Source organism: Eublepharis macularius, chromosome 2 (genome assembly GCF_028583425.1).
Source record: "Eublepharis macularius isolate TG4126 chromosome 2, MPM_Emac_v1.0, whole genome shotgun sequence".
In the NCBI taxonomy this organism is placed as follows: Eukaryota; Metazoa; Chordata; class Lepidosauria; order Squamata; family Eublepharidae; genus Eublepharis; species Eublepharis macularius.
The window spans coordinates 146,383,974-146,397,990 of record NC_072791.1 but is presented as its reverse complement, the minus strand read 5'-3'; the positions used below and the strand labels follow the sequence as shown (position 1 = coordinate 146,397,990).

The window sequence follows — 14,017 nt, the reverse complement described above, 5'->3', positions numbered from 1 at the left end:
CTCAGGCAGACAGATGGCCATCCATTGACAAGATGCTCTAAGTAGGTCATCATGATGCCACCCTATGACCATCTAGAGCCCAGCCAAACCTTCTCCTCCTTTTAGAAAGCCTCCAATGTCTCCGCAGCACTTGATTCACAGCCCATGAGATCTGACAACAATGGCCTTTGAAGTCAAATGGTTCCATGGCATATTTATTATAGACATCAAAGGTTTTTTCCCAGGCTACATCCTTGCACTCAGCCCCTTCTCTTCTCATTAGCTGTCCTTGCCATTCTTTGGCTTGAGGATGAAATGCCTTCCCACAGGCCTCTTGAGACTTCTAGAGAGGGGAGATGAAAAGCCTGGTATAAAGGGCTGCTGCATTTCACCAAGGAGCATAAGACTCATTCACAGAGGCTAGAGAATGGAAACGGGGAGAAAAAAAGGTTGCAAGGAGGTAGGAAAGCAGAGAAGTAAAAAGCAAGAGACAAAGCCTCTCAGCTGTATATCGCTGCCTGTCTGTTTCCTCATATATCACCTGCCCTGCTGAGCTTTGGATCAGAGGCACTACAGAGATCTATCTTAATGTGGCTATGGGGGCTGAGCAAGGGACATTTTTTTCCAGCTGCAGTGGAGCAAAGAGGGTTTCATGCTTTCCATATGTTTGCTGGTGGCTGTTTCACTGCCTATTGACTCTTCATGAGAAAAAGGGCCTTAGAGTTGTTGTTTTGTAGTGGTCTTGGCCTATACTCAGGCATTATAGTTCATGGTCTCTGCTGACAGCAGAGTATACACACAGCCAGCCAAGTCTGAAGCATACCAGGGAGACAACAGTCAGTGTTACATACTTTTGATCAAAGAACATGACCTCTGAACTCTTCAGCCAATATTTTGGCTCACTACAAGTTCAGCTAAAGGAAGGCAGAATGGCCAAGAGTCTCAAATTAGCGATAGGCCCATGTATTTAGAGACCCACCAATGTATATATACACAAGCACACCTTTTTCATACCTGCACAAACAACACATATATATGCAGAAATGCACATATGCACAGTACACAAATATGTACACATCAGCACTCATTTGTACAATATGCACATATATCTGCACAATCACACATAGATGCATGCACAAGCAAACACACATATGTACACAGACATAAACAAATGTCACCAGTCCATTTACTTGAGTATCACCATCCAAGTGGGCTTTTTTGTACCCAGAAGGAGGAGATACAAGGCAGAAAGTGCCAGATGTCCACACTCTTGAGTGAACTTCCCTTGTACCAGATTACCGTAGCTTTCCAGGGAAAACTTAGTGTCCCTTAATTCAGCATACTCCAGCCTCCTGAATGAACTCCATGGAACAAATATCCACTGTGTCCCTTTTAAAAATTAGATATGGCAACACACAGACAAGTAGCAGAGGGGAACCAAAGGTGAGAATTTATAATCGTATTGGGTCATATCCAGAGCAAGCCCTCTTGAGAGGACTGTGCAAGGATTGTTTGCCACCCTTATACACCCCTCCCCCCAGCAGCTGTTATGACTCTGGGAAAAATTATTCCTGGGTTTGCAGGACTCATGTAGTCACATGGGTTAGAAAGCTGCATAACAGGGGTGGGGGCCAGTTGAAATTACAATGGACAAGAAGGAGTGATTTCACCCTCTTCTCTCTCACCACTACAACCTCCCAACCAATGTGACTATTACTTCACATAGGTTCCATCCCATGGTTGGAAATGACTGCTGGGGAGGAGGAGAATGGCAAGACTGGTGACCCAGCATTTTCTGCTGATGAATCATGGGATCCAACCCATTGGCAGCAAAACACTAGCCATACTGTGAAACTGGTACTGAATTCTGTTTTCTGGAAGCAAGAAGGTAGTTTGGAGTGGGTAGCCATGTTGGTCTGCAGCAGAAGAGCAAAATTCAAACCCAGTAGCACCAACAAGATTTCCAGGGTATAAGCTTTTGAGAGTCTAACGAAGGGAGCTTTGACTCCCCAAAGCACTCAAATCTTACTCTGGAAGCAAGAAATCATTCTTGAAGGTGAGCTAAATATCAATTTCATGATGTGCAAGTTCATTTATAAGAAACTATAATAATAGAACTGTGACAGGAAAAACATCATCTCATGGTGACATATTCATATAAAATAATAACAAAATCTCACCCTACTGAATTGCTAACATAGGAAAAAAGGAAAGGGTTAGATTGAATGAAGACCCATTTTCAACTTTAAAAACAGTGAGGGGGTAATTTTCCCATTTCTGCTGCCTCACATGCACAAAATACCTCCATGTGGAGCAGACAAAATGGGAAACTCCCCCCCTCCTTTTGTACAGAGGAAAAAAGCTTGGGAGAAAGGCAGGAGCTTTTCCTCCCCTCCCCTCCCCTCCCCTTGTGGCAACTTTCCGAGCCCTTTTGGGCTCTTCTTTTTTAATGCAAGCCATTCCCAAAAGCTACTGTGTGTCTGCCCAAGCCTGGGTTGCGTCCATGGAGAACTTGTGAGACGGGGGAAAGGCTGCAGCTTTGTTCTGACCAGTATTATCAAGTGCTGATAGTTAGACCAAGACCTGGGTGAGGGAGGGTGAGATGGTCGCCTTGAAAGAGCTGGCTCCCCCAGGGTTCTCGGTACTTCATCAGTCCTGGACGGATGGTCGGGGTGGCAATACTCATTCGAGAGTCTCTCTCCTTCGCTGAGGAGAGTTTGGCAATCTACTTGGTGTAGCGACTGCCTAGCAGTAGCTACCCTGTTGAGCTTGTTAGAGGCGGTGTTGGGGTGGGTGTTGGATCATCCTAGGCTGTTGGTCCTGGGTGATTTCAATGTCCATGTTGATGACGCTGCCTCTTCTCAGGCTTTGGACCTGATGTCTTCCATGGCAGCATTGGGACTCTCCCAATTTGTTTCAGCTCCTATGCATCAAGCAGGCCACATGCTGGATTTGATCTTTGGGGCAGGGATTCAGGTGGACCTGGACACTATTAAAGCGGTGCCATGGAGACCACCATGTCCTGAGGGCTGGTCTGGGTGTGCCAGCCCCCTCCTGCATGGGTGGTGAGCAGATTTATGCTCGCCCGCAGAGACTTATGGCTTCCAGAATGCCCTGCGGGATCCAATGCCTCCTGGCAGTTTGTTGGATGAGCTGGTGGGGGACTGGCATGATTGTCTCTCGAAAGCCATCAACGAAATCACTCCCCATTGCCCTCTCCGTCCCCACGTCAGACTGGCTCCCTGGTATACAGAGGAGCTACGAAGGATGAAGCAGGAACTGAGACGGCTAGAGGGAGTGTGCTGGTGGAATCGGGATGAAGAGGCGAACACATCTTATAGAGCATTTATGAAAGCCTATGAAGTGGTTGTGAAGGCGACAAAGAAGGAATACTTTGCTGCCTCCATAGTGTCTGCAAGCTCATGCCTGGCAAAATTGTTCCAGGTAGTTCAGTCCTTGGTTTTCCTATTGCAGGGACATCGTCAAATTGGAAATTCGGCTATTAGCTGTGAGGCTTTCGGGAGCTTTTTTGCAGATAAAATCTCATCTCTCTGTTGCGATCTGCCGGCCATGATTGATACAGTAAGGGAACTGGAGGCCCCTTGGCCGTCTTCTGGCCCATTTTTGGATCACTTCAGCCTCATCTCCCGGGAGGAGGTGGACAGAATCCTGCGGCTGGTGAGGCTTACTACATGCTCCCTGGACCCCTGCCCGTCATGGCTGGTGAAAGCCAGTGCCGATGGGTTGGGGGCTCAATTGAGTTCCAGGGTTTTTCCTAGGGTGCTAAAGGAAGCCATAGTGAGGCCTCTTTTGAAAAAACTTGGGACCCCACTGACCCGTCCAGTTAAAGCCCAGTATCGAACCTCCTGTTCTTGGGAAAGGTGATTGAGCGGGTGGTGGTGGATCAGCTACAGGTGTTCCTGGAAGAGACCTCTGTCCTGGACCCATACCAGTCCGGGTTCCGTCCAGGTCATGGGGCGGAGACAGTATTGGCTGCCCTCACGAACGATCTCCGTAGGCACCTGGATCGGGGTAGGTTAGGGCTTGTTAGACCTTTCAGCATCGTTCCACACGGTTAACCATGAGTTGTTGGCCCGCTGCCTCGCCAATGTGGGGATTCGTGGGATGGCCTTGCAGTGGCCTGTCTCTTTTCTCCATGGTCAGGGACAGACGGTGGCACTGGGGGAGAGACTGTCCATTTGCCAACCTTTGGAGTGTGGTGTCCCACAGGGGGCGATACTGTCTCCCCTGTTGTTCAATCTTTATATGCACCCCCTTGCCTAGTTGGTGCAGAGTTTCGGACTGGGTTGTCATCAATATGCAGATGACACCCAGTTGTATCTGTTGATGGGAGGCCAACCTGATTCTGCCCGTGACACCCTGTTGAGAGCTCTGGAGGCCGTGTCTGGGTGGGTAGAACAGAGAAGGCTGAAGCTGAAACCCGTGAATACGGAGGTCCTGTACTTGGGCCGTGGACTGTCGGAGGCAGGGATCCTTCTCCTGATCTTTGTGGGGGGGCACCACTTGTGCCCGTACCATCAGTTAGCAGTTTGGGCGTGATTCTGGATTCCTCCTTGTCTATGGAGGGCCAGATTGCAGCTGTGGCTCAGGTGGACTTTTTCCACCTTTGGCAGGCCCGGCAACTGGTGCCCTACCTCTCGGCCCAGGACCTAACAACAGTGATCCATGCAATGGTCACCTCCAGGTTAGACTACTGTAACTTGCTCTATGCAGGGTTGCCCTTGGGCTTGATCTGGAGACTTCAATGGGTCCAGAACACTGCTGCGCGTGTCCTAACTGGAGCTTCGTGTAGGACACACATTACGCCTATCTTGCAGCAGTTTCACTGGCTCCCAGTAGAATTTCGGATCTGGTTCAAAGTGTTGGTTTTGATCTATAAAGCCCTAAATGGACTGGGACCGGCATACCTAAGGGACCGTCTCTCCCTGTATATGCCCCAGAGAGCACTTTGTTCAACCGGAAAACATCTACTGGTGGTCCCTGGCCCTAGGGAGGCTTGGTTGGCCTCTTCCAGGGCCAGGGCCTTTTTGGTCCTGGCCCCAACCTGGTGGAACTCTCTGTCTGAGGACACTCGGGCCTGCCAGGATCTTGTATCATTTAGGCGGGCCTGTAAGACAGAGATGTTCCGCCACGCATATGGTGCAGGCCAATTTTAGCCCATCATTGCCAAGCCTTCCACTGGTCTCCCTCTACAAGGGGTATGGAGAGTCCACTCACGCTGGTTGCCCTGAAAGGGGTACAGTATTTTACCTGCTGCTGTTTTTATGATTGATTTTGTTGTATTTTAATCAATGTTGTACCTCATCCTGAGCCCGCTTGCGGGGAGGGCGGGTTAAAAATAAAATAAATTATAATAAATAATATTCTGGCCAGCAATGCAATTTTGGACTGATTTCTTTGGCAATCTGTATCTGTTGATGTCACATGTATTGGGATAGAAAGGGAATCTGAAATTTTCTGAAATATAGTGATGGTGCAGTGGAACAAATGTGCTGTAGAGTAGGAGGAAGAGAGACAACACAAATGTAACATGGATGGAAGTTTTTGAGGCATTGCATTTGTGGGTTTGAGACTTCATGGGAAACAGTGATACATTGGCATTGTCAATTATGGGACAACTTGCGGGGGTGGGGAGGTAAGGGAAATAGAAAGAAGATATTATTATTTAGGATGGACAAAATGTCAGAGGAATTGGGATACTAAAAAAGTGGGCCAGGATAGCAAACATTGGAATAAGAAACATTTCAAGATGCCTGGAAGTTAAAACACTGTAGAGAACATCCAGGTGGAAAATATCATGGTATGTCTATGCTGTATATGAAGGTATAAGAATGACTGCAAAAATTTGCACTATTTGGAGTTGATATGCACAAAGTGGTGTAGGTATGGCTGGGCTTTTAGGTATGATAAAACAAAAACGTGGCAGAAAGGGAGTGGAAGGGATGGGGAAATGTGTTTGGGGCTGTTGAAATAAACATGTATAGGGATATAGAGTTTCTGTAGGCTCAGGGTTGCCTTAAGGCACAATAGCCAGCATATTTCAGATGTGTTTTTTCCATGTGGTGGTTGTGATCAGAGGTCTCCAAATCATGTGCTCCTCCTGGGACTTACTTGATTACTTTCTTTTCGCTGCGGCCTCGGCTGGAATCTGGTGTCCCCGCTGTCTCCAAGGAATTTTTATAGCGTTTGCCCTGAAATTAAAGAGAAAAAAATGAAAAAGATTGCCTATGGGGTGGGAAGATTTTCCCTGTAAAAGGGAAATGGCAAGAGATCCAGGTAGACCCTTTCTCATTCTTGCTGTCATACAGTTTGTGATAATCCAGCCCAGCTTTCTCCTGTAGACCATATTGCAAGTAGAACATTTACATAAGCAGATGATCTGGGTAATTTGGGGGTGATCTCCATATATATGTTTAAAAAACCTTACACATATATGCTAATTACAGCTGAGTAATTCAACACTTTCTTTCTTAGTGCTGTAATTCCACAGGCATTCCTTCTGCAGATAAATCCTGCTAAGTAGCTAAGGAAGCATTTGCCAAATCAAAACAGGAACAGCAAAACAATAAATCCAGAGCTGGATTGTGTAATTACTTCCAGTTCTTGGTGCTGTTTTCCATCTTTTTTCTGGTAGTGTTTGTTGGTATGGCCTTTTGTTGGTTCACTTAAAAATAATGACATTTGAATAGTTTTTTTTAAATGACCAGAAGCTTCCCTAAATATCCACCATGCTAGACTTAATACTCTGTCAGCTAGAGAGACCAGTGTGTGTGGCACACCATATCTGACAGCTGTATTGCATTCCATTACAATTTTCCATGAATAAAAGGCTGGTCTCTTAATTGTGCACTGAAGCACCAAGACCACAATGGCAACAACTGTGCCTCTAAGGTTAGGTAATGTAAACTTCAAGTCATATTGGGGGATCAAAGTTAGAAGGAGGCTGGATTTCAATGGAGATGACTAATCATGGTTCACAATCAAGTCAGCTGGAACGGCTGAGTGCCTTTGACTTCTGAAAATCAGGCCACTGCAATTTAATTATCTCCTCCCCTAGAAGGAACATGTTCCTAGTAGTTCTTTATTATTGCAACTTCCTCCAAACTCTGTAAGTGGTTTTTTTAGCTATATACTTTTCTTCATCATAGGGTTCCTATAAAGTAATATTTATTAGCTAAGAAACATAATCATAGTTGAAGATCGCAGAGTTCTTTTTAAAAAGAGCTTTGCAAAAAAACCCCCAAGTACATATAAGAGCATAGTTTTTAGTTCTTTGGAATCAACATACATTATTTGTAAAGATTTGGAGGGTCACTAAGCAATTGTGATACACAAAAATTACTGATTTGTCATTCCTGATGTATATGATGGGGGAAAACATTTCATCATGTGCTTAGTTCCTAAAGGGCGCCCATGGCCAAGCTGAAACTTGAAGGCCTTTAGTCATACTCTTGTCTATTTCTGCCTGCCAAGCAATTTGTCATTTGCTAATTCCCTATTTAAAGTAATTGGTCATACCTATATGTAATGGTGAATATTCTATGTGACTAATTCTTCAGCAGCCAATAGGCTATACATAGAAATATTTTATGATGCCACTTACAGCAGGGCATTACCTTTAGGAGAAAGGGCTAATTAATTAGAGAGGGCAGCAACAGCAGTTTTTGCTTTGTATGAGACTACATTCTCAAATTCTCAAATTTGTCTTTTCTGTTTCTAGTTTAGTTATTTGGCAGGGTGGCTTATCTCTCTCATTTTTTTCATTTTTAAGTAAATCAGAAATTCTCTTAAACATTTATAGGATTGCAAAGCCAGAAATTTTCCTTGCACATTTAAATTAGTGGTTGGATTAGGAGAGCATGTAGTGGTAGCTTCTTTCACCCATGCTCCCTTATGCCTTTTGTCTATCCTGCCTCTTGCACAGCAGGCAATAGGGGTGGACTACGACCAGAAATAGGGAAGACAAACCCAGGTAGTCGGTACTGCAAAATACAAAGGGCCGGCCGGGAATCAACCCGTTAACCAAAATTCAATACTGTTTTAGTGACAAGTGCAAAGTGCAAGTGCAATCAATGTAAACAATGTACAATAATAATAAATACTGTAAACATAGATACTCAATGTCCGTGCGGTCTATACATAAATAATCCACAATGGGAGATCTGGAGGTAGGAGAGCAGTATGCCAAGGTATCAGGTGAGTAGACAACAGTCCACACTGAAATGGAAGAAGGGCGTGCCGACGGGCGTCACACGACGTCGCGCAAAACTCGCGTGAGAAAACGCGATATTTTGCATTTCCCCCGCAAGATGGCGCAACGTTCTGGAGGCAGGTAAGCCGTCTGGAAACGGCCCAGGAGAATTGTGACTTTGCGTTATTAATGTACCCAAGAAGAAGTGTTTTAACACAAAACGGGAATTGAGAAAAATATATGCACGCATCAGATGCCCATCTTCCATTTCAGTGTGGACTGTGGTCTACTCACCTGATACCTTGGTATACTGCTCTCCTACCTCTGGATCTCCCATTGCGGATTATTTATGTATAGACCACACGGACATTGAGTATCTATGTTTACAATATTTATTATTATTGTATATTGTTTACATTGATTGCACTTGCACTTTGCACTTGTCACTAAAACAGTATTGAATTTTGGTTAACGGGTTGATTCCCGGCCCTTCGTATTTTGCAATAGGGGTGGACTGGCAATATAACATATAGGAAAATTTCCTGGCGGGCTGGTGCCCTAATGAGCCAATGGTGGCCAGGAGCAAGCTGGGCCTAGCCCTGTCAATTTTCCAGCACTCAGGGGCTACTTGATTCAGACCTTCAGAAGCAATGATGATCAGTGTCAGTTCACCAATGGCCTCCTCCTGCACTGCTGTCAATTTGTGAAAGAGTTTGCTCCTGGCAGTCAAGATGAAAGGATGCAGGGAGAAGAGGAGAAATGACGGGGAAAGGCCACTGCTGTCTCATTTCCTAATTCCAGTGTATGGGAGCTTATAAACTGAAACCTCTGGAAGATTGTAGCATTTAACTTTTTTCTTCATATTCCCTACCCCTGCCCCCCCCCCAAGGCAGAGAGGTCCATGAGAATTCTCTGGTCAGGATTCCCTCTGCTACATCATCACAGCATAGCTGTATTGAAATAGTGCACCACTTTTGCTGCTTGGTGCTCCATGCCCTTCAAAACACTGGAATACACAAAACACCTGCAAATCAGTGCAGAAGGCCTATGTTGCACCTCCACTGCCACATCCACAGCAGGAAAGGAACAGGCCATTTTAGAATTAATTGAACTCTAATTAATTAAGTTCACAGTAACAAAAAAAAATCATGTCACAAGATAATGAAGGGTGCATTTTGTTCCTAATTGGGTCTCGATAATAAGGCCATTTGGTTGTGATATCCGATGGCAGGTTTAACATACTTCATGATTCCAGGCTGACAAGAGACAATTAATGCTAATTAGTGAACAATTAGCAGGTGAGACACAGGTGTAAAGGAAAGACAGTTTTCTCCTCTTAGTGGAAGTGCACTGGCACACAGTGAGCATCTCAGTTTAACTTGAAGCATCTCAGGAACCTGAACAGGCCAGGACCTCCAGAAAGGAAGTCCTTCTTACTTGGGTTGTGAAATAGATGTGAAAATATAGTAAGTACAACCACAAAGAACAAAAGAATGGCCAAAGCAAGAAGTATGTTCTTAATAATCAGTTATGATATGGCCCAAGAAACAAGAAGCTGGACAAGGAGAGATCTGTTGGAGAACAAACTTTAGCGGCATAAGGCTAATGAGCATTTTAAACTCATGCTTCGTCCAAGAAGCTCAAGGTAGCATGCATTGGTCTCCTATCTTCTGTTTTACCCTAAAAACAATGCTATGTGCTAAGTTAGGCTAACAGTGTGTGACTGGCCCACAGTCACCAGCAAGTTCCCAGAGAGCTGGGATGGCAGAGTGGGAATTTTAACTTGCTTCTTCCAGATTCTAGTTCAATAGTTTAACTACAACACCAACTAGTTCTTCAAGGATGAGAATTCAAGTAGAAAAATCTGTATGACAGATAGAATCCAGCAGGACTAGGCAATCTAACATAGTAATACTTTTTTAAAAGCTCCAAGAAGAACCATTATTTGAAAATCTGAGGGTGCAAGGCTAGGTCTTAATCTAGTGAACTACTGAGGACTTCGACTGCTCAAGCCAGGTTTTCATTATGAAATTCCCAAGCTGAAAATGTACATGAAAATTGTTTTTTCAGGTTGTTACTGCAATTTACTGTTTTGTAAATTGGCATCTTGTTTTGCATCAGTTCTACTCATTTCCTGGGCAGTGGCATAGAGAAAACGGCTCCTGGCCAGCACAAGCCAGGCACAGGGACTGGCTGGCTCCTTCTTAGGGTTGCCAAGTCCTCCAGCCTTAAAACCAGGGGATAAGGGGGGTTGTGGGGGGGTGTTCATGAAGTCCTTAATTTGCATGTGCACTATGATGTCATTCCAAGCATGACAAAGGAAGTGACATCACTCCTGGTGCAACAAAGGAAGTGAAGGCCCCTGTGTAGGGCTATTTTGTTATTGCTTCCTCCTGGGATCATTCCCCATGTCTCACACCCACCACCAGCCAGGTGAGTGGTGGCTAGGGATCCCAGGTTCCCCAATGGGGGTGGGAGATCCCCTGCTCCCACCTGCCACCACCATTCACTTGGTTGGCAGGGGAGAAAGGTGGGAACAGGCCTTGCAGGTGCACTTCCAGGGAAGTGTGACAATGTCACTCCCTGGAGTGACATCATCACGCTGCCCCAGGAGCACTTCCATGTTTCACTGTGGACTGATTTGGGACCTAAATGGGCTCAATTGGGCCCATTTGGGGCCCAAATTGGTCTGCCATGAAGCACAGGAGCACTCTTAGGCCTTGCACGATGACATCACTTCCCAGAAGTGATGTTATTGCGCGACCCCCTGGAGCACACATGTGCTTTACACACATGTGAGGAGTTAGAAAAGGTAAGTGCCAGGTCCCCCCCCCATCCTGCCAGAAGGGTAAGGGGACCAGACAACCCTATTGGTGGCAGGGAGCGGAGGCTGGGAGTGGAGGATCCCCTGTCTCCACCAGGGAACTGGCAGCCCTACTCCTTCTCCCTCCCTCCTTCTTTATGGAGGCAGCCACCTTTTTTCTTTACAAGTACAATGTCTGGAGCACCTTGTTCATAGGCCCATAGAATTGGATCCCTTGGTCCAGTTCGTTTGAAACTTGGAGGTCTTTGGAGGACAGGCAACCCTAGCTCCCCTGCAATTTTAGTGTCATTTGGTTGAAAAACAGCTACTCCACCCTCTCTGAAAAATCCTCTATAGGGAATAATGGCAGAGCTGTAGGATGGGATGGGACAGGGAGTTTTGTGTGTGAGGGGTTTGAGGGGGCTTCTGCAAAGGAATGAAGCCTTCCTCAGTTTGTAAAAGAAAACAAACAACAGATCACAGCATGGAAAGATGACAAATGCAGTTTTCAACAGAAAGCTAGTTTTTAAATTGTCAGTCAGTCACTGTAAGAAGCTGAAATGAATGCAGACTGGTTTTTTTTTAATGCTGGTAGCTGGCTGGTGCTCTCCTGATAGGCCACCATCACCCCCCCCCCTTTCCCCAGGAATCAATAGAGAGAAGTATGCTTGTGTCCGAGGCAACTACTTCTGTCAAAGTGAACCTCTGTGTTCAGTCTACCTGAAACTTAGGCAGTCTTTAGATAGCACCAGATATAGCACCAAATGTGCACAGAACATAGTCCTCCTTTAATGTTCTGTGCACATATGATGCCATATCTTTCTAAACTGCTTGAACACATTCCCAGGTACATTCAGATGTTTAGGAGAATCAGATTCCTGAAGTCTGGCTGCAGAGCACACCGGATGTTTAACTCATACAGATGACCCAGAATGTACCATATGGATTCATCACTAAGTGGTTGCCTGAATCTATGCACAGCATGGCAGAACTCATCAACGCATAAGATCCAGTTGAGATTTTCAGAAAGTTAGACACTGTGACAGTAAACCTGCAAGCTTTCCTGTGCCGGCTTCAATACCATAATCTTCTCTGCATGCAAGCCCACCAATAAGTGTTTTTGTGGACTATTGTTCAAAGTGGTTACATTCACAGAAGTAATAATCATTAACCACAGACAGCCTATTGAGCATGTACACTCTTTGGATCCACAGACAGCCTATGGAGCATGTACACTCTTTGGATCCACTGACTCAAATATCACGAACTTAAGCTCTATGGATTAAGCTTGCTAATGGCTACATATAAGGAAGACAGTGACTGCATTAAATGCAGACATCTTTGAAAAGCTACTGCTATACAACTTCAAACAAGACTGCACCTTGAATTTTTGTGACATGGAAGTTAAACAGGTAATGTTTGTGAGGAAATGTAAATAACTTTCACAATAGACACTATTTACACTTCTTTTTTTTTTTTGCTATTCATGCTGTGTTTTGAGCAAAATCTATGTAAGCATTAAAAGCGGTAATCCAATGCATGATCATGAATCAGAGCACTTAGGAAATGGGATGGAGCAAGAAAAGTGGGAAGGGATGTATGCAGTGATGGCCACCACATGAAACTACACAGGTAGCAGACAGTCAAAGAGCAAAAGTAACCCAACAAATAGGAGAGGACATGTCCTATACCATGTTGTGGAAGGTTGCAAACAGGACAAGAAGAAAGTTAAAAAATCTTTACCACTAGGAAATATTTCATGACAATGCAATAGGAGAATGGGACTGGAGAAGGTCAAAATATGTAAGTGATGAAGAGTAAAAAAGGATCTCTTTAAGAGTAGCCACAGTTGGAAACAGACAGCCAGGATGAAGAGTTAGGGAATCAAGAGTCTTGGCAAGAAAGAGAGTAGAACTGAAGGAGGAGAGAGAGCAAGAGCACATATCTAATGGGCTGCATCCACACATTACTGGATATTGTGCTATTGTTTGATATGCAAGCATTCACAGGTGGATTAGCTTGTCCAGATAGGAAAACCCTGTAGTGAATGCTTGCTATAGTTCAATGGTAGCACAATATCCAGTGATACATGAATGTAGCATGGTCTTACACCACAGTAATCTTCAGACTAAGGTGCTCAACATACTGAGTGAAGAAATAAAGAAAGCAGATGTTGAGTATTTTAGAGTGGGACAACAGGGCTATAGTGAGTTTAAAGTATACAGAAAAATGAGTCAAATAAGGTGAGGAGAGCAGAAAGAGAAACAAAAGAAAGAGTCCTTGGCCTGGAAATAACAGAAGTGCTATGTGGTCGAATAAGAAGAGGACTGCAAATAAACCAAGTGGGAAAAACTCTCTCTCTCTCTTTCTCCTCGCTCTCTCTCTGACTGGTCAGATTAATGTCTATAGAGCAGGCAATGAGACATTGGAGGGGAAAAAAACCAGAAGTAGATAGGAGCTGTTGGTGTGATGCTGTAATCAGATGCCTCATTTAGGGAAGAAAAATTAACTGCATCTTCTTTATACTTGCTGAAAACTACATTCACCTTGACAGAAACTGGCTAAGCCTTCAGGTGAATTACAGAATGCTGTGCTCATGAACAATGGGGCTGATAATTGCAAAAGGATGGCCTACAACAGAAATGTACAGTTCTTCAGCAAATGCTTTCTGAGCCTGCAGGAAAATGCAAGGTTGGTGACACTACTGTGATGTACAGTGACAGCAATTCTGCACCATGCTATTCTCTTTGTATAGTACCAAAACTAGTGCATATTTCAGCCACTTCTTGATTTTAGGTTTTTCTCTTTTGGTTCTTTACACTTCATTTTAAGATTGCTGAGAGACTACAGTTGGATACAGGCTCCTCCTCTCACTTACAGCCTTCAATAAGTCACATTATTTTCCATTTCTTAAACCATAAGCCTTTGCTTGTATAAACACAATTGAGGTGATATTATTGAAAAAATCAACACAGTAAAATATAATGCCTAAAGCCTTTTCGTGTGTGTGAGCAATAATTAAA

At 44.5% G+C, this 14,017-nt stretch overlaps 1 protein-coding gene across 1 annotated transcript in view; it reads right to left on the bottom strand.

Moving 5' to 3' along the window:
* Window positions 1-14,017, bottom strand: part of SYT7 (synaptotagmin 7) — a 285,478-nt gene that overhangs the window by 77,400 nt on the left and 194,061 nt on the right. The window contains exon 3 of the mRNA XM_054971645.1: window positions 6,112-6,191. Within this exon, the coding sequence (XP_054827620.1) occupies window positions 6,112-6,191 (80 nt within the window). The remainder of the gene's footprint in view (window positions 1-6,111; window positions 6,192-14,017) is intronic.